Source organism: Pseudopipra pipra, chromosome 3 (assembly GCF_036250125.1).
Source record: "Pseudopipra pipra isolate bDixPip1 chromosome 3, bDixPip1.hap1, whole genome shotgun sequence".
Taxonomy (NCBI): domain Eukaryota; kingdom Metazoa; phylum Chordata; class Aves; order Passeriformes; family Pipridae; genus Pseudopipra; species Pseudopipra pipra.
Genome location: NC_087551.1, coordinates 72,533,298 through 72,555,574, shown reverse-complemented (window position 1 = coordinate 72,555,574; position 22,277 = coordinate 72,533,298). Strand labels below are relative to the sequence as shown.

Here is a 22,277-nt window from a genome sequence, read left to right as displayed (position 1 = left end):
AAAATGACAGTGAACAGCAGAAAAATAAGTTTTTCTTTTTTGTGAATACATCACATGAAGATTAGCCTGTGAGCGTTATTCATAACTATATCCTGGCCTGCAACAAATGAAGTGTGACCAGTAGGTCAAGGGAGGCGATTCTGTCCCTCCACCCTGCTCTCATAAGACCCCAACTGGAGTGCTGAATCCAGTTCTGGGGCCCTCAACATAGGAAGGACATAGACGTGTTGGAACAAGTCCAGACCATGATCAGAGGGCTGGAGTCACTTTCCTATAAAAACACGCTGTGAAAGGGTTGGGGTTGTTCAGCCTGGAGAACAGAAAGCTCCAGGGAGACCTTAGAGCACCTTCCAGTACCAGAAGGGGGCTACGAGAGAGCTGGAGAGGGACTTTTTACAAAAGCAAGTAGTGATAGGACAAGAGGGACTGGCTTTAAACTGGAAGAAAATAGGTTTCGATATTAGGAAGAAATTCTTACTGTTAGGGTGGTGAGGCACTGGAACAGGCTGCCCAGAGAAGCTGTGGATGCACCATCCCTGGAAGTGTTCAAGGCCAGCTTGGATGGGGCTTTGAGCAACCTGGTCTGGTAGGTGTCCCTGCCCAAGGTATCTTTAAGATCCCTTCCAACCCAAACCATTCACGATTCTTCTGCTCACTCAGAGGAATCTCTTGATGTCAGAGGCCAGGCCTTAAGTCCAAATTGTGCCACACAATGATACTTTAGAACCACTTTCCTATATGAAGATCAACGAGTAGGGAAGTATTGCCTACATGGTGCTGCTTCAGACTGGCTGTCCTACACTGCCTCTTGCCCTGCAGCAGAAAAGTACTAAGTGGTACTAAGGCAAAGAAGTAAAATACATTCCTCTGTGAAGAAGATCTTGACAAAGATGATTGAGCCTGCACCATCAACAAACTGCAACAGAGTGCCCTGAACACTTTCAGGGAAGAGAAACAGTAAACTTGAAGTTAAGAGTTGATCTGTCCTCAGCAAACATCACAGGAAGACTGCAGGTAGACAAAATGATTACAGAAAATCTTCAAGCTATCTTACACTTCCAAAGAAGATCAAAGAATAGTGCTTGAACACAAAGGAAATCTCCATGCAGCAGCAAATAAATTTATGTACTTAGTGGAGTAATAAGAATATACAGGGAATTTACCCTCTTATGATATTTTCACACAAGAAGAAAACTTTTTTCATGACAATGCAGAGGAGGGGCATCATGTTCAACAATCAAAAGGCACAAAGGTTCTCAAAGAAGAGCCCTAGACAATAGATACTACAGTTAACAGAGGTTGTCCTCCACTAAAAGAAAAAAAAGGTTACATTTTTATAGACTTCTGACCAATCCCCTTGAATGCTACAGTATAAGCACATGAATTAACTTGCCTCGTTAAGGAGACAGGATGAACCTGCATTAGTTCCAAAACACTATTTCAGGAAATAAGTTTGCAACAGTATGGATTCAGCTCCTGAAAACCTTACATGACTGATGAACTTCAGGCACAATAAAGAATGCCTGATAGACTTTTGCCAGAGTTCACAAACATTCTCAACTTTGTAAGTCTGTCAGAAGTTAACTAGGGAACAATTATTTTCATTTCTCAAGAATGACACTACACAGCAGGATAGATGAATTTCACAACTGTGATGCAAAGAATTGCATATACCACAAAAGCAATTGGTTGCACTAATCTGCCTTTCAGGTATTCCTAGTCAGCAATAGTAAAGACAGCCAAATTACATGATAAGGCTTTAGAAAGAGTAATGATGCCTTCCTTGCTTTTAATTTAAGATTCATATTCAAATATAAAGATTAGCTATTTTTTAGAAAGTTGTTAACTGTATAAAATTCCCACAGAGCTTTGCTCATGTATTTCTATATTTTGCAACTACAACAGCTCCTAAGTGAGGCACAGACTAGAATAGCAATTACTGCCATATTATGTTGTGACTCTGATGTACATAAAAGACTTGCAAGACATTAATTTCCAAGACTTTTTCACTTTTAACACACACACACACAAAAGTAAAAAAGAAAAAGGTTTAGTGCTCAGACAATTACTACAATTAATAAACAGGATTTTAATAAAACATACCAAGAATATGTTTGTAGAATGACCTCGTGAAGTAAATATTCACCAACTGCCTGTGATTCAGAGCCAGCCCCAGGATCTGGCCTGCGAAACGGAAGTAGTTCAAATGATCTGGATTTACAGAAGAGTTACTGTTGGGCTGGAAAGTTGTTCCTATAAAATAAAAATATTATCATATTTCGGTACACTTTTTTTCAAGTGTTTATTTGTCAAATACACTAAACACCTGAAAACACTGCAAGAGTTTTATTTTGGGGTTCTGGAAGTTTGGGGCTTTTTCCTTACACAAAAAAGACTTCAGATAGAAATGGATTAGAATGTAGTGACACCCTACTACTACAATGATACTGCTTAGTCACTTTCCAAGGCATCGCTCTGAAATAATTATCATCAACAAAAAGGGAATTATAAACTTGTACATTTCATCCTCCATCTCAGTATATTGCTATGGGCATTTTTTGCTCACTCTAATGGGCTTTGCTTCTATCAACTTGTGAACATGCTCAAAGGAAGGATCAGCATGTAACTACTTCCTTTCACCTGTTTCCAGCCAGATGCAGGCAGGACACAGTCCAGTTCTGGTCTCCTTGGAAAAGACTACCTCAAACAGACATCCCTGAACTTTTCCTTTTAGCTTTCATGAAATAATCTACTGTAGACTGAATCCCTTGCCACTTTCCAAGACTTTGTAAGGTAGAAAACAAAACGCTTAGCACTGATGATGATGTGAAATCTTTTATTGATAAAGACTTGCTTTATATGAAAAACTCGAAAGACAAAAAGTCAAATGCAAGGGAGACCTGTGGAGATCAACATCTGCTTTTATAAAAAAAACTAGCTTATTGAATTTATTGATTTCTAAAAGGAAATAGAGGAATACCTCCACAGTTCTCCTGCAGATGCAGAAGAAAGGAAAACTCTCAAAGTGCTATGTCCTTCTACAACCAGGCAGAGATAGCATGGACCCATTAAAACAAACAACTCTCCTCTTACAGAAGAGAATGAAACTTCAAATGAAGGAAAATATTTCATACGTTCTTGTAAAAACAAACAATGAATAGATCATTTCTCTGTATACAAGACCAATTCTGTCGCTGTTGCTTTTAAAAAGTAATAATCTTATATTCTGAAATGATGCTTTTATGAAAGACAATACTCTAAAATTAGAGGGGAAAAAACCACAGAAACATACCATCAGCTGACTGGGTAAATAAGGCGTAATCCGGGTTAACTATTTCACTGGACAAGATATCAAACCATTCACGCACCACACCCTGTCCCTGCATGTCAAAAGAATAAAACGTATTAGTACAAAGAAGTTTCACTGCTCCAGCAGTTATACTGAATAACTACATATTTCTTTTAAAGTAATTTTAAAATAGGGTTTAGTTCAAAACAATACTTGTGAAAGAGAATTAATGTTTCCATATGAAAGTACCATAAAAAACAATGTAGTTTTACCCACCATGCCTTCTTCTCCATGAAATCTCACAGCAATCCCCTGCTTTAGTTTCGCACTATTTGCTTTAGATACAACTTCACAGCTACTCCTAAAAATAGAATCTAAATACAAAGCATCAATTAATTTTTTCATCTTAATTTGTTATATTTCAATGTATTTCAAAGATATACTAATTCCATTTATAACACAATACCTCTGTGAACCAAAAGAATGTCATTTTCATTGACAGGCCTGTGCACCATGTCCGAATCTGGCTGCCCAGCATGCAGATGTTCATAGAACCACTCACAGCGATCTTTAAATGGCTACAAAACAAAGTGTACACCATATTATATAGATGCATTTCACCAAATAATTAATCTCTCATAAGCATGACTGGAAAATAGTTATGCAGACTTCTCCATTAATTTTTGAGATGTGCCGAGTTACCTCAATAAGTTATACAGTGTTTTGGGAAAAGAATAGACGTGCCCTTAAGTGCTTGATGAAGTTTGGTATGCTGAAGCTGGGTATGCGGAAGACTGGACCACCAGTTATGCAGAAATTGCTATCAAAGTTCTCCACACAAGAGAAAAACAGCACAAAACTTCTTACAGGAAAGGAGTGGGTGTGAAGGACTCTAGAGAAGAAATAAGTCACTGGCTTCTGTAATACTACTGATAATCAACCACAGCTGAGCACAGAAGCACAAGGGATATAAACAAGCCCTACTTGTAGTAAAGTCCACTGGCAGTATAAAACAACTCAAAGGAACCAGAAACCTTCCAAAGGAACTCCTAGGTGAAAAGGTTCTAGCTTGTTTGACTCAGGATTGAGATGACATTTTGCAGCTCTTCCAACACAGGACATCGTCTCATATCTTTCTCATCCATTGCAATTCACAGTACGTACATTTAGCTGACCTGACAAACAGGGTGTCAGTTCTCAGGATCTCTTCATTATTCACAGGTAACGAATTTCAAAAACACAGATTTCAACCAAAGAATGAATAAACAATACATCTAACACTATTGTCCCACAAATGGGACTGGATTACTAAAAACAGTGTACCTTTAAAAATAAAACACTGTACTGTTCACGACTAAGAAAATAAAGCTTTTGGAACAGACTTTCCACAACAATTGGGGAAGGGGGTGTTATGGTTGGGTAGAGGAACTTTACCTTTGTTTTCAGAAAATTTGGTATTTTACCAAAATAGTTGACCAAAACTCTTTTAGTGTAAGGAATCTTTCTAATGGAGATCAAAAGTAAACTAGTGTGTGCTAAATGAAGGAGTTCCAACCAGCTCATTATCACCCAAATACCACCTTCATTTGTAATAGAGCACATGCACAGCACAGTAACGAAAACATGGCAGATGCCTAAGACTACAGCGTTATGTATACGAGCCAACTTCCACACGGGAGTTTGTGTGCTAATTTTTCAATGAAACTACACTGGTCTCCCCTAGAGTAACTCTCTAATCTTGAATTCATGTCCAATGTCAAACTGAGTTTATAATTTTACTTCAATAAGAAAAGAGACAAAACAAAGAAACAAAAAGAAATGGTAGGAAACAGAGATGTCACTAATTAACTATGGCCAAATCAACTAATAGTGGTATATTTATCCTCTGGTTTGTCTCAAAATGTAAGATTACATCAGGGGAATTAGGGGAAAAGTGCAGCATTTTAAAGCCCAATCTATTCGATGTGCAGTAATAGATTTAAAAATAGAAATTTAGCTTTGTTTAACTGAAAGTTGGACTTGTAAGGCATATCTAACATCAGTTATCTCAAATGGATTCACATATGTATTTTAAAGAACTACAAGTACAGAAATCTGGCTGCCATGTCTGTTTAATCTGATCTTCCAACATCCCACATTCAGAAGCACTAGAGGCCACACTTAGTTCTTCCATCCTCCACAAATGGAATTTCTTTAAATATTATTTTTAAACAAAACACCCTTTGTATATTCACAGAAGTTGTAACTAAGCATGTCCTGACACTTACCTGAGCTTTTATGATGTGCATAAATCTGGACATCAGTTCAGGACACTCGAGAAGAAAATGAAAGTGATCAAAAATTATTTTGGGGTTTCTGAAAGAAAAATAGGTTAGAAGCCTGTTAAGAGATTTAATAATAATGCTTCATGATACAAAAATTTCACATAAAGAAACAATGCAATTAGTCATATAAAAAGGTTTTAACAGACACTTCTACTTTGTCATTTTTTCTCGTTTTCAAATACCTCATCTGCAAAATATGGGAGGATTAGAAGCAGCTCCCCAAACAGAAGCAGTCCCAGAGAAACTCTGGGAACAGTCAACTGTAAAAAGATGGTTTAGACTCCTTTAGGAAGTCACATATTGGAGGAAGAATGAAAGTTTTCATCTGCCTCAAAAAAAGTGACGCCTTTATTTGGAATAAATATGAGGAAAGGATCTATTAAAGAAATTATTCTGTTGCTCTGTGAAATAGATTTTTTTCACAAGATCCCACAGAATCTTACAAATAGATCATTTAAATATGTAAAAGAGTTCATTTAATTCTGAGCTCTGAATCATTAATCTTCACTCCCTTGAATTTGGCAGGACCATTAAAGTGCATATAGTACATAGGTTACAACAAAAACCTAAAAATACAACTCAGTAAGAAGGAAAAGATCAGTTTGATTTATTGAGGGGGAAGGTGGCCAGGCAGAGAGGTGGATTACAAAACCCGTATTTGTTGAAGCTTACCGGTTAACAAAACACTTAAGGACATCATCGTGTTTACAAACAAATTCTATAAAACGAGGTGACGTCATCCTGTTCAAAAATCATACGATGCTTTCGGTTAGTGAAATTGAAAATAATTTGAATTACATTAATTGTTTCCTTTTTTTTTTAAATAAAATACTGCACAACTATAAACTGATATTGTTTAACTAGCCATCATGAAACTAAATACTCAACAGCATTAAGATCTCATAATAAACTAATAGAAAAGCCAAAAATGCCAATAACCAAGAGGGTCACACAACATTACCTGTTACTAACTGTTACTAACTATATGCACAAGAAAAGCTCAAGCTAAGGGAGATACATATTTTCCTTTTGAATCCTTCCAGCTTTCAATGGAAGCACATATATGGAAGGACTGATATTACACGCACAATGTATACGATATGCAGGCTGTTCTATATTCTTGTTCATTGTATAAAACTCCCACCACGCATCTTGTAAATTGTGCTATGCGAGAAAGAGAACCAGGAAGAAATACAATTCAAGCTTAGCAGACTTAATAATGGGGACAACGGGTTATTTAATGGCAAAATATACATAACAAAAAAAAAACAAAAACAAAAACAAAATTACTTGTCAGGCAAGAGTCTCACACTAGCATGAATTTATTTTTTTCTCCTATACATATATCTGGAGAGCGAGGGAAAGATAAAAATGGGTGCAAATTTTATTACATTTATTTACACCTATCCTACAAAAAACAAACAAACAAACAAACTTAATTGTATCCTTCAACTTCAGTAAAAGCTAATGAATAGTTGCAAACACAGTTAAAACCCTCTCATCAAGTAAACAGTACTTTACTTAGTCCAGGATAACAATCCTAGAACTGTTCCTGTTCCCCATACCAATTTAGACGAAAGCTGCTAATTTTATCCAAAACTGAGGTATTTTCCTTATTCTGTTCTGAATATCCTTTCACTCATCTGCACAAAAAACAAACAAGCAAGTAAAATCTTCCAGAGACCAAATAAGAACATTTTAAACAGATTCCTGGTCTGTGAGATGATTTGAAAACATTAAACAACTAAAAACAACCTAAAAATTAATTTCCCTAAAAGGAAATTAACTCCATTTGTAAATTGCCACACAAGCTGTAAGATACAATATATGGAGAAGAGGAAAAAAGCATACACTTGTCATTTTTGATGCTGAAAACTTGGAACATTTTATTTCAGTATATTAATTAACAATGCCTAGATTCAATGTCAGCACCTGCACAAGAAAAGCAATTGTGGCAAGTAAAATAAAATAACCTAAATATTTCAAATGTTAACCAACATGAAATGCCATCCTTGTTGTATGATTATCAGGAACAATGGAAAGCTATGAGCTTTGCTTACTCTCTTCCACTAAATATAACAACACTCAAATCTATATTTAGAGCCATTTTAAAACATTTTGTCTGAAAACATAGTTTGTTATAATTTCAAACGTTATTTGAAGATGGCAGTGGTATTGAGTTACACCATTTACTCCTATTTATGCCTATGGATTTTTTTGATTTTTAGCTTTTTGTAGATTTTAGAAGTAGCTGTAGTTAGCTCACACTTTAGCACAGTAGTTTACGTATTTACGCAACCCTAATACCCCATTTCATATCTAACTTTCTAAATTCCCTTATCTTGTTTACACTTCTCTCAAGGTAGGCCTTCTTTCTGTTTAAGAACATTTGCACCCTGGCTTGAATAACAAGATACATCATAGTCAAAGCATCCTTCGAAATCCCAGAACTCTGGAGGAGCTCCAAGGACTGGACGTGCTGTGATGAAGAGGAAGATGAGGAAGAGGGGCTGTTAGAGACCCCTAACTCAATCTCCAGAGGGGTGTGCCAAGGGGCAGAACTGGGATGATCTGGGGGGCAGATCGATCTGGGATTGGATGGACTAACACCTTAAATTGTGGAACCCCCCTGGACATGGAGGGGGACGTCTCTGTACCCCCATGATGGTTGAAGGCCTTCTATTGAAACTGCTCTCTACCTTTTCTCTACTATTAATTGCCTGGTAAGTTTTTGGCTCCTGATCTTAGGTAACACTATTAATATAAAAACTTTAGTAAAACAGAGCAAGTCTCAGATCTTTGTATTCTCTACACAGTTCTGAAAAGCTCTAAAGCTACACAAAATTCAGCCTTCTTTCCCACATCCCAGGGAGCTCTCTCAGTGGTTATTGAAACAGTCCTTACGCTCCTGACTTCCATGACAGTAACTCTCAAACTTATGTAGTATCTGTAGTAGTTCTTAACATGAAGCAGAAATTATACTTTGGGACAGACCTACAGGGCAAGGCATATCAGTAAGTCCCCTGGACACAGGGAAACAGTCACCTTGATGACTGAATTTTGGTACAAAGAGATGGATGGTGGTAGGGGCAATGTACTTAATCACTTCTGTAAACATTTCTGCTCTTCATTTGGCTGCTGTAAACAATACTCAACTGCATTTTAACTTATATCAATGGAAATGGCTAAACAGCAGTTCCTTTTTCAAGATGGAGGAAAATTAAAAGTGATAGTACTGAGGTGTTTGTGGAACATGCTGATCCCTAAATCGTCTTCCAGAATGTCCACAGAGGAGTATGCCCCAGACAAACATTACTGGCCAACTTGAATGCTTTTATTCCACTCAGTTTGTCAGAGAAAGAAAAACCCTCAAAGTGGCCAGGAATAAACAAGAGTTGTCACGTAGTATGAACCTTGCTTCTTGATTCCTCAGAGAGCTTGTAATACCACCATACTTATCTAATCCTGCAGTCACAAGGACCAAAGGATCCTTTCCTCGCAAGTTCACAAATATAATCCATAAAAATCTTGGCCTAAGACCTCACTTACAGTGGACACACTCGTTTTCTGTTTAAACCAGACACTAAATTGACCTAAGTTGCAGTGTCTGTTCCACACAAAACTACATGTTTGTCAAGTTGGGACTGGATTCCAAATGACTGTTATTTTTGAGATTGAACTCTCCTTGTTATAAACTTCTGCAATATAGTCAAGTTTTGCCCCAGTCATCATTTTCACACACAAAGATAGTTCACTTTTTTCTTTCTGAGCTTACAGCTGTTCTTCTTGGATAATCATATTAAATTCAGGGATAATTTCACATTAAGAACCAACAGCAAATACAGCTCAGTTTCTAGAGATCAAAATTCTATTACCTCCAAGTATACTGCATGACTACAAAAAGCCATTAGACATTTAATACAAAATTTGTCCCAGTGCAGCTACACTCACAGGCAGCAGCACTATGGAAAATTTGCAGTGCTGTTTGGTGCCATTAGAGCCAGAAAAAAAAAAGCATTCAAATAACTGAACTAGTGAAAGCATTAAACATTGCCTTGACTGTCACTAATATCATGTGGTCAGCACCAACATTCTTCCAAGAAAGTGTGTGTGATTCTAAAATGGTAATATTTTGGATAACAAAAATGAATCCTCTCCTTACCCCTGAGGCATCTGACAGGAGCAGCACATATAGAAGGCTTGAATGACAGCACTTAGCCTGTTTGCTGTCATGGAGATAACATCCTGGCAATCAGCACAAGCTTCCTGCTTCCCAGCAACATCATATGCTTTTAACTCGACAGCATCAGTGGATAAGTCTTTTCTTCCCTCAGTTCCTGCAGTGGCAAAGGAAGGCGCAGGAGCAGCATCCTGGTGATCTGATCCTTTTTGCTTCAGTAAAATAGAAGTAATGTTGGCAGAGTTCCTTTTGTTTTTCATAAGCTCCGTAGCTATAAGAACAAGCCATTCATCTAGAGAATGCCAGAGCAGTTCCAGTGGCTGTAATAAACACATGACAAAACAGACAGAAAAGGAACACGTTGACATTAGATAATAATAATGTGATAATGCTGTTTGGGCAAGTAGGTACAAGGCACATTTTAAAGCTTTAGGTGATCCTTTAGAGGTCATGTTAGAGGTAAGTCAAATACTCATAAAAAATTCTGTACTTGTAGCCAAAGAGCACAAAGAAAATTTTATATAGAAGGAAAATAATCAAGCAGCAGATGGAAGAAAGATAAAGTAATTTAGAAAGAACTATAGAAGAACTACAGAATCGAACTACATAACAGAGTTTGGCCTCACGGTTGTTACACAGCACGCTACTGCCTGACCGCTGCAGTCAAGCAGAGAAACAATAATATACAGGTTGAGTTGCCAGAGTAAGAGAGTTCTTTTTTAAAGACCTGGACAAAGAAGCTCCCTCTACCAAGAAGATGGAGCGAACTCCAGACAACACCACAGAGATTCAAACCAATGCACGTATCTAATAGGAATGTGCTTTACGTAGAGTGTGAGATCATACAGCTCATTTTGACAGTATCCCAGATGTCTCAGAGTAAGGGTCACCAACATCTAGCTTTATGAAGCAAGTATCATCAGAATCACAAATCAATTTTTAAAGCTGTGCATTTTATTTTAACAAAGGCCCTCTTTATTCACTACACCCTGCCCAAAACTAATAACATTAAAACCTGGTACAATTCCATCACTACACATTTGTTCCTAGGTGTATGGAAGAGAAGAAGGCCTGAGCGCAAAAAAAGGCCACAAGGGGTGTAAGGGCTTGTTTTGCAAGCCTACGTCTAGTGAGCACTCAAACAGCATTCAAAGAAGTGAGTGGAGAACTGTATCACTTTTTTATGCTCTGGAAAGTAGTCAGCACCTTACATGGGACATGAACCATAGTCTGATGGTTTATGTCAGAAACCTGTATCAAAAGTCAAGTTACCTGCAACATTTATATCCACAACTGAATTCTAAGATCAGCAGCAAACTCCAATTTCAAGCTACCGACTTCTAAGGTTTTCAATACAGATCTCAAATTTAAAATCTTGAAGTTCCATGTTGACTTCTTTAACACAGATTTAACACCCATTTTGTAGCAACAATCTCCGCGGTTTCCTTAATAGTCCATACTAACCAGTTAGACTATCTATATTCAAGAAAATGTAAATAAAACAAAAACTAGAAAAGGAATTCTGTGTCACTAACCTGCATGTCACACATGCAAGAATTGGTACCACTGAAGAGATACAACTGTCAGGTCTTCAAGTAGCTTGCAAACCATTGCAATAATCTAAACATATAGTGGTTTTTTTTCCCTCCTCCCAAAAGGCAAGAGACAATCACAACCATGTTTTCAAGGAAAGAACAAAAAAGGAAAAGGAAAGGCAGGAATAAGAGAGAACTGGAAGTCACCCAACTCATGCAGCACTATGTGTGATCTCCCACTTCCCAGTCACTGTAAAATTCACGAAAGAACAGACTAACAGCCACAACTGTTGATTACCTTAGCATTGCCAGACCTGTGTGCCCAAAAAAGTTCTCATCAGCAGTTTTATATTTTTGAGCTTGAAATTGAGATCAATCTTTTAAATATCATGGAGGCAACAGTGGCCCTAATGAAGGTTTTAACACTTCTAAATAAGTAAATTATAATAATTGCAATAATAACTTTTAAATCATCCTGAAACATTAGCTAATGCAACAGTAGTATACATTTTGCTTATTTATTAAAAACGTAGGTGTGGTTTTCACACACTTAAGAATTATTGATATTTTCTGGGACAACTGTGGTAGTTGTGTAATATAAGTTTACTGCACAAGACTTAACTCCACATTAAATTGAGAAACAATTCTTTCAGCATACAAAGTAGTTTGGGCACAGAGATGAGTGATTCTGCTGAAATACCATTTCCTTTGCAAATTGCAATTGAATGGTTTTGTTTGTTTCATAGTGAGTTCTGAAATTATGTGGAATTGAAAAGCCATGTTTACCATGTGAACCATCAGATCTTGTTGCTAACTATTTTTTCCTTTTCTCTCTCTCTCTCTTCTCCTGCTGCCTGCACCATATGACCATTTTTCTTTCCCCTCTCTACTTCCCTCTTTCTTTACTCTTTCAATCTGTTTTCTTCATTTACTTTTTTTTCTTCTCTCGTGGGTAACTTAAAACCAATGAATTGTGTTTTACTAAAGCTAGTATACTGATTGTTTTTAGTGGGTGTTTCTTGTGGAATGGGTCTTTGTGCTGAATGTTTTAGTGAAATGCTTTTTCTTGGTTGTATTTTACTCTTGTAAAAATCTTTTGTCAAAATATCTTATTTTCCTCACTAAATTAAAAAGAATTTCTCTTAGAGAAGAGTGTGTGACTCTTTCTCCGGATGGTAATTAGAGGTTATAACGAACCAAAAGGCTTTTAAAAAGTCTTAAATAAAAATGTAACTGCTCTGGGCAGCTTATAGCTCAAATCCAGAGTGCAACATAAAAACAAACATAAAAAAACCAGACACTTTTAGAAATTAAACAACTAAACAGCAAGCACCTAAAGCATGTGTTTGAAAACAGCTACAAATCAATAACCTTGCAAGGGTAGTAGTAAGCTGATATGTTTCAAAGCACATAATAATAAAGACTTCATGGTCACAGTGAAAACAACACACAGATCAAGATTTCAATTGTTTCCATTTGTCTTGTGAAGCTGGATAAAACCGAATGATCAGAACTTGCAGTGAATCTCCAACTATCGTTCTGGAATTACATGAATATAGTCTACTATATTAATATTACCACATTTAGAGATTACTACACTCTTAAATAGAAATAAAAACAAAGTTTATGAAAACCAGCTGAGCAACTAAACTTTCAATATCTAATAAACAACCTATTAAATAAGAAATAGACAGAGATCATAAGATGAGATGTGCATCAGGGGTTAAATGAATGTAGTGGGCAAAAAATAATAAAAGAGAAGAAAAGAGGTAGGTTTAACTTAAGAAGGGATAGGGACATCAACCAAACTTACTTCCTGTTCATGAGATGTCTGATTAATGAATGCATGCTTTGTGAAATTCATCTCTTTAACGTCTATCTTCCTAACAACATCATATACTTTTCTGACCTTGAACACCTGACTTCTTGGAGTTTTATTTCCATTGTAGCCCATGTCATTTCCATTACTGGGAGAGGATGGGCCAATGCGAAAGACATGGCAAAATATCCTCACGATCCTTAAGAGACTCTTCATTTGAGCTTCATAATTACTTGACAAGCTGGGGGAAAAAAATGGAATGTTAAGTTTCTTCTCCTAGATGGAACAATTTAGTATATTAAGGAGTAAGCAATCTAATGGTAGGGTCTGATACACACGCTGGAAAAAACCCCTAAGCTTTAAACCCTAGTGAATTTTAACTTCTATTTCCTGCACCAGCCCCAAAAATCAAATATAAGCACTATAATTTTACTAACATGTACACACAATTTTAACTAGTAGTTAAAACAGCAAATTCCAGATCTTGCAAAACACTTCATTTGTTTTTACACACACGTACACTTCTTATGAACCGCCACCAGGAAATTCACCTTACTACAGTAAGGATCTCAGCGTATGAAACAAGTTGGGATATCCAGATGACAACGGTTTTCAATTTAGAAAAGAGAGCATCCAATGGTAAAAGCATAGTGACTAATCAGATATGCTGCCACAGCCCATCCTCATCAGCTGTTATTCTAAATGCCCCTTAACTACCTCAATCCACTAAGGGATCACGATGGTAAAGACGCTACTATTTCTACTCAAGAAAAACATTCACCTAAAAGACACTAAACAGAAGCACCAGTATGTTATTTATCTATCCAATAAACACACTAAAAGTTTTATGCCTGCAAGAAATTAATTATTTTTCTATCAAAATCTACTAATTTATAAATATTACAGAAGTGAGCATATACTCAAATCTATCCTTAAAGTACTTACAACTTAAAAGCATGCTTTCTAACCATAAAATCAGTAAACACCAGAAAACTGACATCTTAGAGGATGCTGTAAGCCTCTGATGCAATTAACCTGTTAATTCACAAACCCAAAATGTAACTAGTTGTAACATTTATCATGACCTATTTACCCTATGTCATCGGTAAGAGACTTGTTTTCAGCACTACATTTTAATGACTGACAGTGAAGTTGTTAATTTTAAAAAGCAATATACTAAGAATTTTACTAAACTAACAAAATATGACTTTGTTGTCACAATCTACACTTTAACCAGCAAAGTTTTCAGTAAATCAGTATAAGAAAGGAACACAAAGAGTAAGGAGTGCAGCAGTGGGAATGTTAAGTTTCTAACCAGGTAAAGAAAATCCTCTGACTAGCGACCTGTAATTGAATTACCAGCAGCTCTGGTCACAGCCACAAATTAGCATTTATGAAACCTCTGCTTATACACCAAAAGAATCTGTGAATACAAGAATCTAACTCAAGAAGATAACTTAAAAAGGAAAAAAAAAAAAAATACAAAACTAATGTTTCAGTTGCAGTCTATCATCTCTCAGCAGCAGTGTTTTCCTAGTGAAATTTCCACTTAAGTTTGGTCTCCAGGAAAAGGACCCACGTATATATAAAAACCTTAAAGTGTTTTAATAGCTTACTGAAGCTTTTACTGGAATGTTTGTAAACATTCAGCTAGGCCTAACCTGCACCAGCAAGACCCAATCACGTCACACTTCAATTATTTCTTGGAAAGAGGAAATATACAATGAAGGTAATTCTAACTGAACAGGGTCCTTGCTGGTACTCAGGGCAGAAGTCCTCAAGTAGAAGCTTAGTGGCATCCCTGGCTACTTGCTAGAAGCATTACAAAAACAAACTTTAGACATTTTTGAACTAAATAAAGACAAATCCAAAAGCAATGGACTGCAGGTTAGAATCCAGAAAACAAACAGTGATGAGACTAGTTCAGCCATGCAAAAATATCATTATTGGAGGTTTTCAGGTACAGAGTACATTTTCCATACTTTTGTCAGAAGAAGGAGACAGAGGAAAGAGGCCCAAGCTCAGAGTACCTATATTCACCAAGTACCACCTTAATCCTCATTCTGTATAACAAAGCAACTGAGAAATACTTTCTTAAAGTAGAAATTCACTGCTTCTGACAGGAAACAGAACTGGAGAGAAAAGAGACACAGCTTTTTTGAAACTGTGTCTTGGAATTATTTTCTTTTTGTATTACAATTCTGTTGTGACATATTACAAAGTACCAAAGAGAAGTGGGCCAGTAAAAGTCCACAGGACACTCTACAGGCATCTCTAGAAACGACTCCTCATCCAATGCAATGCAACACTTCCATCTTGCCTTCAGCCATCGCTGGGCCACCTGCACGCAGCAATACAGGAACACACAGCAGCTCAAACTGAGAGACAGTATAGGCACATAGATACTGTTTCTACAGCCATACTAAGAAAGCTCAATAGAGAGGAGCAGTAACAGTAATAAATCAAATCTAGACAACAATTAGTTTACCTCTGAAGACACCAACAGAAACAAATACTGCCTCATATGATCTAATCCATCTACCACAACTTCTGACAACGTACCTATAGAGAACAAGTTTGAAGCCCTTTCCTGCATAATGGTTTTACACTTTATCCAAAATTATTTGTGGGAGATCTATTGGCTCTAAGGAAGTCTGCAGACAAAAAGGAATATGTTACAAGTTAAGCTGATACACACTGAAGCTCAACAATGGCTGAAGTCCTTCAAAATGTCATCTCTGCAGAAACAAAATGTCATTAATATGTCTATGCACTTTAATCCCAAACATTTAAAGGGTTTAAGACTTTTGCACTAATTCATCAAAGCGAACACCTATCAGAATAAGACACAGCTAATGGTGTAATGAACTTCCTAGCATCATTTAGGAGTTCTGACCTGCTATCTACAAGCTCCATCCAAATGTAACATGACTCATGGGGAAGAAAAGGCACTTAGAAGTAAGAATATATCATTTATTCTCCACCTAACTGATGGGCTTCTCGCCCCCTGGCCCCAGTGAAAAAGAAACTTTCAGTCATATTTCTCTACAACCTACGCTGAGAGGCTTCTCTGGTTACAGAACACTCTTAAACCTCTTTCTAAGAAGTCATCCAGAACACGTTAGTAAGGAACTTCCACTCATGCTTTCAGACTCGAACTCTTTCAGTAAAGATTCTCTTAGTTTCTAGTAAAGCATTTAGGTTAGATCAAAATCTGTTTGCTTTTGAAAAAAGTAAAATGTTACTGGTGTTTCAACAAATTACAGATCAGGTGTTTCCCTCAAACAGATGCCAAAAAAACTAGGATAGCATTCTAGATAAATATGCTTACCTATTTTATGTGTCTCCCCAAGTAACCGCTGCTTGTGCTGCTGAGACAGGACACTGGTAGATTAAATTTTTGGCCTCATTTATATTAGTAGCCATGGAAGGCAATCAAAACTAGCAAACATGAGAAAGTGTCTGAAGTAACAAAATTCTCTTCAAGCATACTAAGAAAGCATGCAGAAAATTAAAAATGTGGAAGGGAAAAAAAAGGAGGGGGGGGGGGAATTATTTGATACTTAGTCTAAAAACCTTCCCTGCCTAGAGTTGACACAGCCAAACCAATCAAAAAAATACATTTCTCTGCAACTCAAGCTTCTAGGTGCCAGCAGCTATACAAGGATATCAACTTACTTTCTTGGAGCCTTTGTGAAGACAGTGATCTAAACAGGCACTTCCCTATAAATCAGATTTGAGGTCCATCTACTCCAGCATGTGCTGAGCACCAGACAGGTTAGATTATTAAAACCACTAAGTGGCACTAAATACCAGGTAGTTTGTCAACCTGGTTTTGATCTTCTCGCACTTACCTAAGCAGTTTGTGACCATTTGTTGTAGCAACTTCAGCAAGACTCGTTAGGATTTTAAGATACTGGCTTTCGCTCTGCTGAGATAAGTGTTCCAGAACTTGGCGCAACTGAAGGATTAAAACAAAAGGAACTGCATAGCATCAAGGAGCATCAGATCAACAATAATTTATCAATTATTCAGAACATTATCACCCTTGCACTAATATCTAGCAATAATAATGTATATTGTCCAACCTATCTAATCTAACCTCAGTTAACATTTCATTATGATTTACAAAGATTACTGAAAAGGTATACATTCTAGTGTCAACGCATGTACTGCAGGACATTTAACATTAGAGAATCTACCAACACTGAATGCTTAGCCATGTATTATTAATTCATAAGAACAACTTATGACATTTAAACTGTGACTTCAACATATACCCAGTCTCCTCATGTCATCACTTTCAGAGAATATGAACTGGTCATCATTCAAGACTTTGAGCAGAACAGCTCAGACTTGGCCACAGAAAACCATTTTCAAAATACGTTTTGGCAGTGACACAAAACTATACCACATATTATCTAATTAGAGCATGGTGATAGCAACATTGAGGTCCATGTGTTCAATGCCCATATGGGTCATTCACTTAAGAGCTGGACCCTATGATCCTTGTGGGTCCCTTCCAACACAGAATATTCTGTGAAATTTGTGAAATCTGTGAACGTTTTGCATATCCTCTCATTAAGATATTGTTTTTGCACACACCTCCACCATTACTCAGATAGATGACAAATCCGTTTTTCTCGCTGTCTTGATTTCTACAATACACAGGTTTTTTGTTCCATTGTTTTAGTTCTTTTACTTTCTCTTTTAATTTAAATAATCTTTATCATTTCCCCATGCATCTAACATACACTTTGAGAATTCTCACCTCTGTCATTTCACTCTGTAAAACTCAACCCTGTCTCAGAAAATTAAACATTGTTTCTATATATAAATCCTCAGTCTTGTAGCGGAAGTAATGGGAGTTAGAAAGAAAATGAAAACATCAAAAATCTAGCAAGCTAAGTTCAGCGAAGTGGCAGCCAATACCTTACTAAATCTATTCTATTTTTTTTTTTAATTTGCAGTCTGCAAAATTGTTTGCGGTCATTTTTGAACAAATAATGTATTAAAAACCCACAGCTACCTAGATTTGGAAGTGGAAAAAGCACCCCATGCTTCCTTCCCACTACACAAAAAGAAACAAAATTTTTTCCTTGCTTTAGATTGTACTACCCCACAATAACAAAAAAACCCAAGGTATAGAACCGTTAAAAAAGAAAGAGTAGTTTCATCTACAGAAATAATAATCAAATGAAATTTCAGCTGCAATCTTTTACACTCTAATTGTACAAGGCAACTTCATACAGATCATGTATGAATACTCATACTATGAATGTTTAAGTTCATTCTAGGTGATTCAAGCCTCAAGACACATCCTAGAATGGATGTCTGCAGATAATGACTAAATAGGCCCCATTACACAAAATAATTGGATCTATAGAATGCTCTACCAGCACCTTTGTACTGAAGCTAGCAACAAGTCTGCTCTTTCAATCGTCTACAACACTTTGCCAAATATGCAAAGTTAGAACACTAACTGAAAACAGAACCTACTTTTAATCCCAAATTCTTGTGTTTAAAATAATATAAAGACTCTTTCCATGGGGAAAGAAAAATATGTAGTGATCAGCTACTGTGGCACTGACAGTCAATTGCTAGTAGCGTCTTCTAAACCACGACACTCATATTAAGCAATCAGACCTCCACAATACAGACAGATCCCTTAGCTATAAAACATGTAATACTGCATTACCATGTTTTCCCGTAGATCTTCATTCTGCGTCATTTGAATTATTGTCTGGAAAAGTCGAGGATGGTACTGTATTAAGACTTCACAAGTCTCTCCATAACCACCCTAAAAAGCAATCGTTCAAAAAATATTTTAATTAAAAGAAACATTTTTTTTTTAATGCTGAATGGAGAAATTCTATTCTAAAATAAATTGAACTTCAATAACCAAAGTTAGGTATCACAAACCTTTTGGGAGAAGGCAGAATCAAACTTTTTTCAATATATTGGTTTGCATATATCCACTCCCTTTTCTCTGCTTTTCGAAACATTTTCCTACTTACCAAGCCAAAGTTACAGTTGAACAACACTTCACCTAACAATGACCAAAGATCAAAAACAGTGCAATATTTCACTTCTCTTCCCCTTGCTGAAGTGTCTACTTAATTACACCCTTAATTAATCTAGCCCTCCAGAACAAACATTTTCTAAAGATTCATAAGGCACATATCTGACTTGTTATTGGAAGAAATAGGATAAACCCATGAAAGGATTATTTAACTTTAAAATCAATACACAAGTATGATTCCACTTGTGCCTTAGACTAACTTCACACCCTTCTGAGAAAAAAATGTTTTCTGAAAAGAACAGAACTTGAATTTGTGGTTTATCTGCATCAACTCTTACTTAACACAGCTGCATTTTTAAGCAAACACCTAACACCTGAATACATATCAAATTCTACACTGGAAAGATGACCATATAATGTGTTAAATGCTGCAACTTCAGGGACTCCTTCTCTTTGAATGACAGTTGACAACCTACCTCAGTTATAACAGATTCATTAAACAGATTAATTTGTTTCTGGTACCAAGAAATCAAGTATTAAAAAATAAAACCACCCAGAACCCAAAGAACTAATGGAAGTAAAATCTTCAAGATCAAGGTAACACCACGTTGGCAAGTATATGAACTTCAGTCTTCTAAAAATATGTATCTACTACAAAAAACACATCTGTAAGCATAGAATAAAACCCTTGATGTAAAAGGAAAGAAAACATTTTGTTTTCTCCTTTCTTACTTGGCATCACAAACTTGTAAACTACATGATCTTGAAAAGAGCAAGATCATCACTACAAAACAGCGAACACCAGGTGTCACTACTCACACCTAAAAAAAGTGAACAGAACTTTTATGTATAAAGTGGTGCCATAAGGATTGCAAAACTGCAGATTGAAGCAGAAATTGAAAACACTAATCACAAAAAATAAGAATAGTACCGATAACCACACATTGGTACAGAATCATAGAATTGTTTAGGTTGCAAAATACCCATAAGATCAAGTCCAGCCATCAACCTAGCACCACCAACATGTGCCAGTAAGCCCTGTCTTCAAGGGCCATATCTACACATTTTTTGAACACTTTCAGGGATGGTGACTCCACCACTTCCCTGGGCAGTCTTCTCCAATGTTTTACAAACCTTTCCTTGAAGAAATTTTTCCTAATATCTAATCTAAACCTGCCCTGCCATATACTGTCTTACAGGTCTGTGGCTGCAGAAAGCCTCAAAACTGACTAGAATTCATGTGCTTTTATGGTAATGGTAAGTCATTTTGCCATAATAACGAGAAAAAAAAAATCTGAGCTTCACAATCAAGTCGGTTGTGAAACAGAATAGTGATCAGGCACTTCCAAATGACCAGAGCTAAGGACTTACTAGGATTTCTTATATCCAAAAAGAAATGCTATAAGTAACCTAACTTGATCAAGGCCTTCCACAGAGAGTCTATGATATAAATCTTCCAGCGTTAAACATTCCAAAAATGTCCCACTGGTACTGGAGACAGCATTCTAGCACATACACACAACTACTTCAATTGCAGGTCTTAGGCATATAAGCAATCTTCAGAAATTAAATAACTTGAGCTGGAAATAATCTGAAAATACAGAAAAAAACCCAGAAAACTTCAGCTTTATCTGACAAACTAATAACATACATCAAGTTAGTACGATGTCCACTGAGTCCAGTGATTTTTTCAGCCTTCAGTTCAGTATTCTAGTCTGCTGATTACTAGCAAAGGTTCAAAAGATTCCATTTATTTGTGTTATTGACAGACTGATCTTCAACTGATTCTACAGAAAAATGTGCAAGTGCCCACAAATCAAGAAAAAACACTTCAGCAGGCAGTACAAACAGTATTTGGTATCACACAAGAAAGACTGAGTTCTGCAGTTGAAAATGCTGGGTTAGCTGAAAATGCATAAGATTTTTGTTCCTTGCCCAGATATAGTCATACCTTTGAAAAGCAGTAGTCTGTATCATGTAAGCTGTGCTTGTTTTTATTACTAATATCTCTTCAAGAGAAATTAAAATCTATTAGTTGAAATTAAAAAAAAAAATTAGCCCTTTCTGCTTGCTTTTACCTCTTGCTTGTAAACATTTAAGCACCTAAATAGTCTGTTAGCATTATACCAAGGATTCCCAAACTTTCTAGCCAAGTGGAGTTCAGTAAACTCTTTCTCATTAGGTCAATTCTTGCATTAGACTTATGCAAAGGGTACAAATTAGGAACCTGCCTGCAGGATCAATTTAGTGACAGAAAAAATGGGGTTTGCATTTGTTTTGCCAAAGGACAACTGTCTTTCAGAGGCCTTAAAAACTGAAATGGTAACACTGATCAGATGACACCTTAGTAAGTCACAGAAGTTCACAGAAAAAGAGTGTCGTTAACTTCACACCTGTACACAGAGATCCAGTGGAGTCACACCATTCTTGTCTGGTAAATATTTGGCTCCTCTCATCAAAAGAATTTGTGCAGTGTCTCTCTGACCATGGCTATTCAAAAGAAGAGAACACAGTTAATACAGCATTTATGCCCCATTATTAGTCATAAATCTGCACCTAACAAACAAAACCAACATAAGCTAGAAGAAAACAAATAGTTATGAAACTGAGCAGAACACAGGATGGAAAATAATGCCTCAGATTCATCTACTGCCTGTCAAGGCCACTGCAAAAGAACAGTGCAAAATTAGGTAAGGGCCATTTATCAAGCCAGAGTCACCCTCTTCATTCAGAAATGATTCATCTTAGTCTAGCCTCATAAATATCTATGAGCTGCATTTCCTGCAAAAAGAGAGCTCTTCCTCAATTCATACTCTAACTTACTTGACAGAGAAAGTTCTCTTCACTGAGTTCTTTGCTCACTTCTACCAGATTTGGGGAAAAATAATCTAATTGTGCTCTAACCATCAAAAAAACATTAGTAACACTTTTTTATTGATAAAAAAATCTTTTTTTTTTTTTTTTTTTTGCATAAGAATTCAATATATCACTCTAGTGGTTCTGACTTCTTTTAACCAATACCTGTAAATATTTTGCCTGGCCTTTAAATGTGTTGAGTTTTATTTTTGCAGTCAAAGTCTATTTCACAGTCTCACTCATCTATTTATA

General features: G+C 36.4%; 1 protein-coding gene across 8 annotated transcripts in view; it reads right to left on the bottom strand.

Annotated features, from left to right (window-relative positions):
• The window catches only part of HACE1 (HECT domain and ankyrin repeat containing E3 ubiquitin protein ligase 1), a 52,822-nt gene that overhangs the window by 16,425 nt on the left and 14,120 nt on the right, over positions 1-22,277 (bottom strand). For 6 of the 8 annotated variants that reach the window (XR_010429327.1, XM_064649875.1, XM_064649872.1 and 3 more), the window contains 11 exons: positions 21,563-21,659; positions 18,846-18,947; positions 17,002-17,108; positions 13,142-13,388; positions 9,776-10,113; positions 6,286-6,354; positions 5,557-5,644; positions 3,756-3,867; positions 3,566-3,663; positions 3,293-3,380; positions 2,104-2,253 (listed from right to left, as the gene is read on the bottom strand). Coding sequence is in view for 7 of the 8 variants with exons in the window: in XM_064649875.1 (XP_064505945.1) it covers positions 2,104-2,253; positions 3,293-3,380; positions 3,566-3,663; positions 3,756-3,867; positions 5,557-5,644; positions 6,286-6,354; positions 9,776-10,113; positions 13,142-13,388; positions 17,002-17,108; positions 18,846-18,947; positions 21,563-21,659 (1,496 nt within the window). In the remaining variant the exon portion in view is untranslated. The remainder of the gene's footprint in view (positions 1-2,103; positions 2,254-3,292; positions 3,381-3,565; positions 3,664-3,755; positions 3,868-5,556; positions 5,645-6,285; positions 6,355-9,775; positions 10,114-13,141; positions 13,389-17,001; positions 17,109-18,845; positions 18,948-21,562; positions 21,660-22,277) is intronic. The other 2 variants (XM_064649878.1, XM_064649873.1) reach the window with 1 other exon arrangement.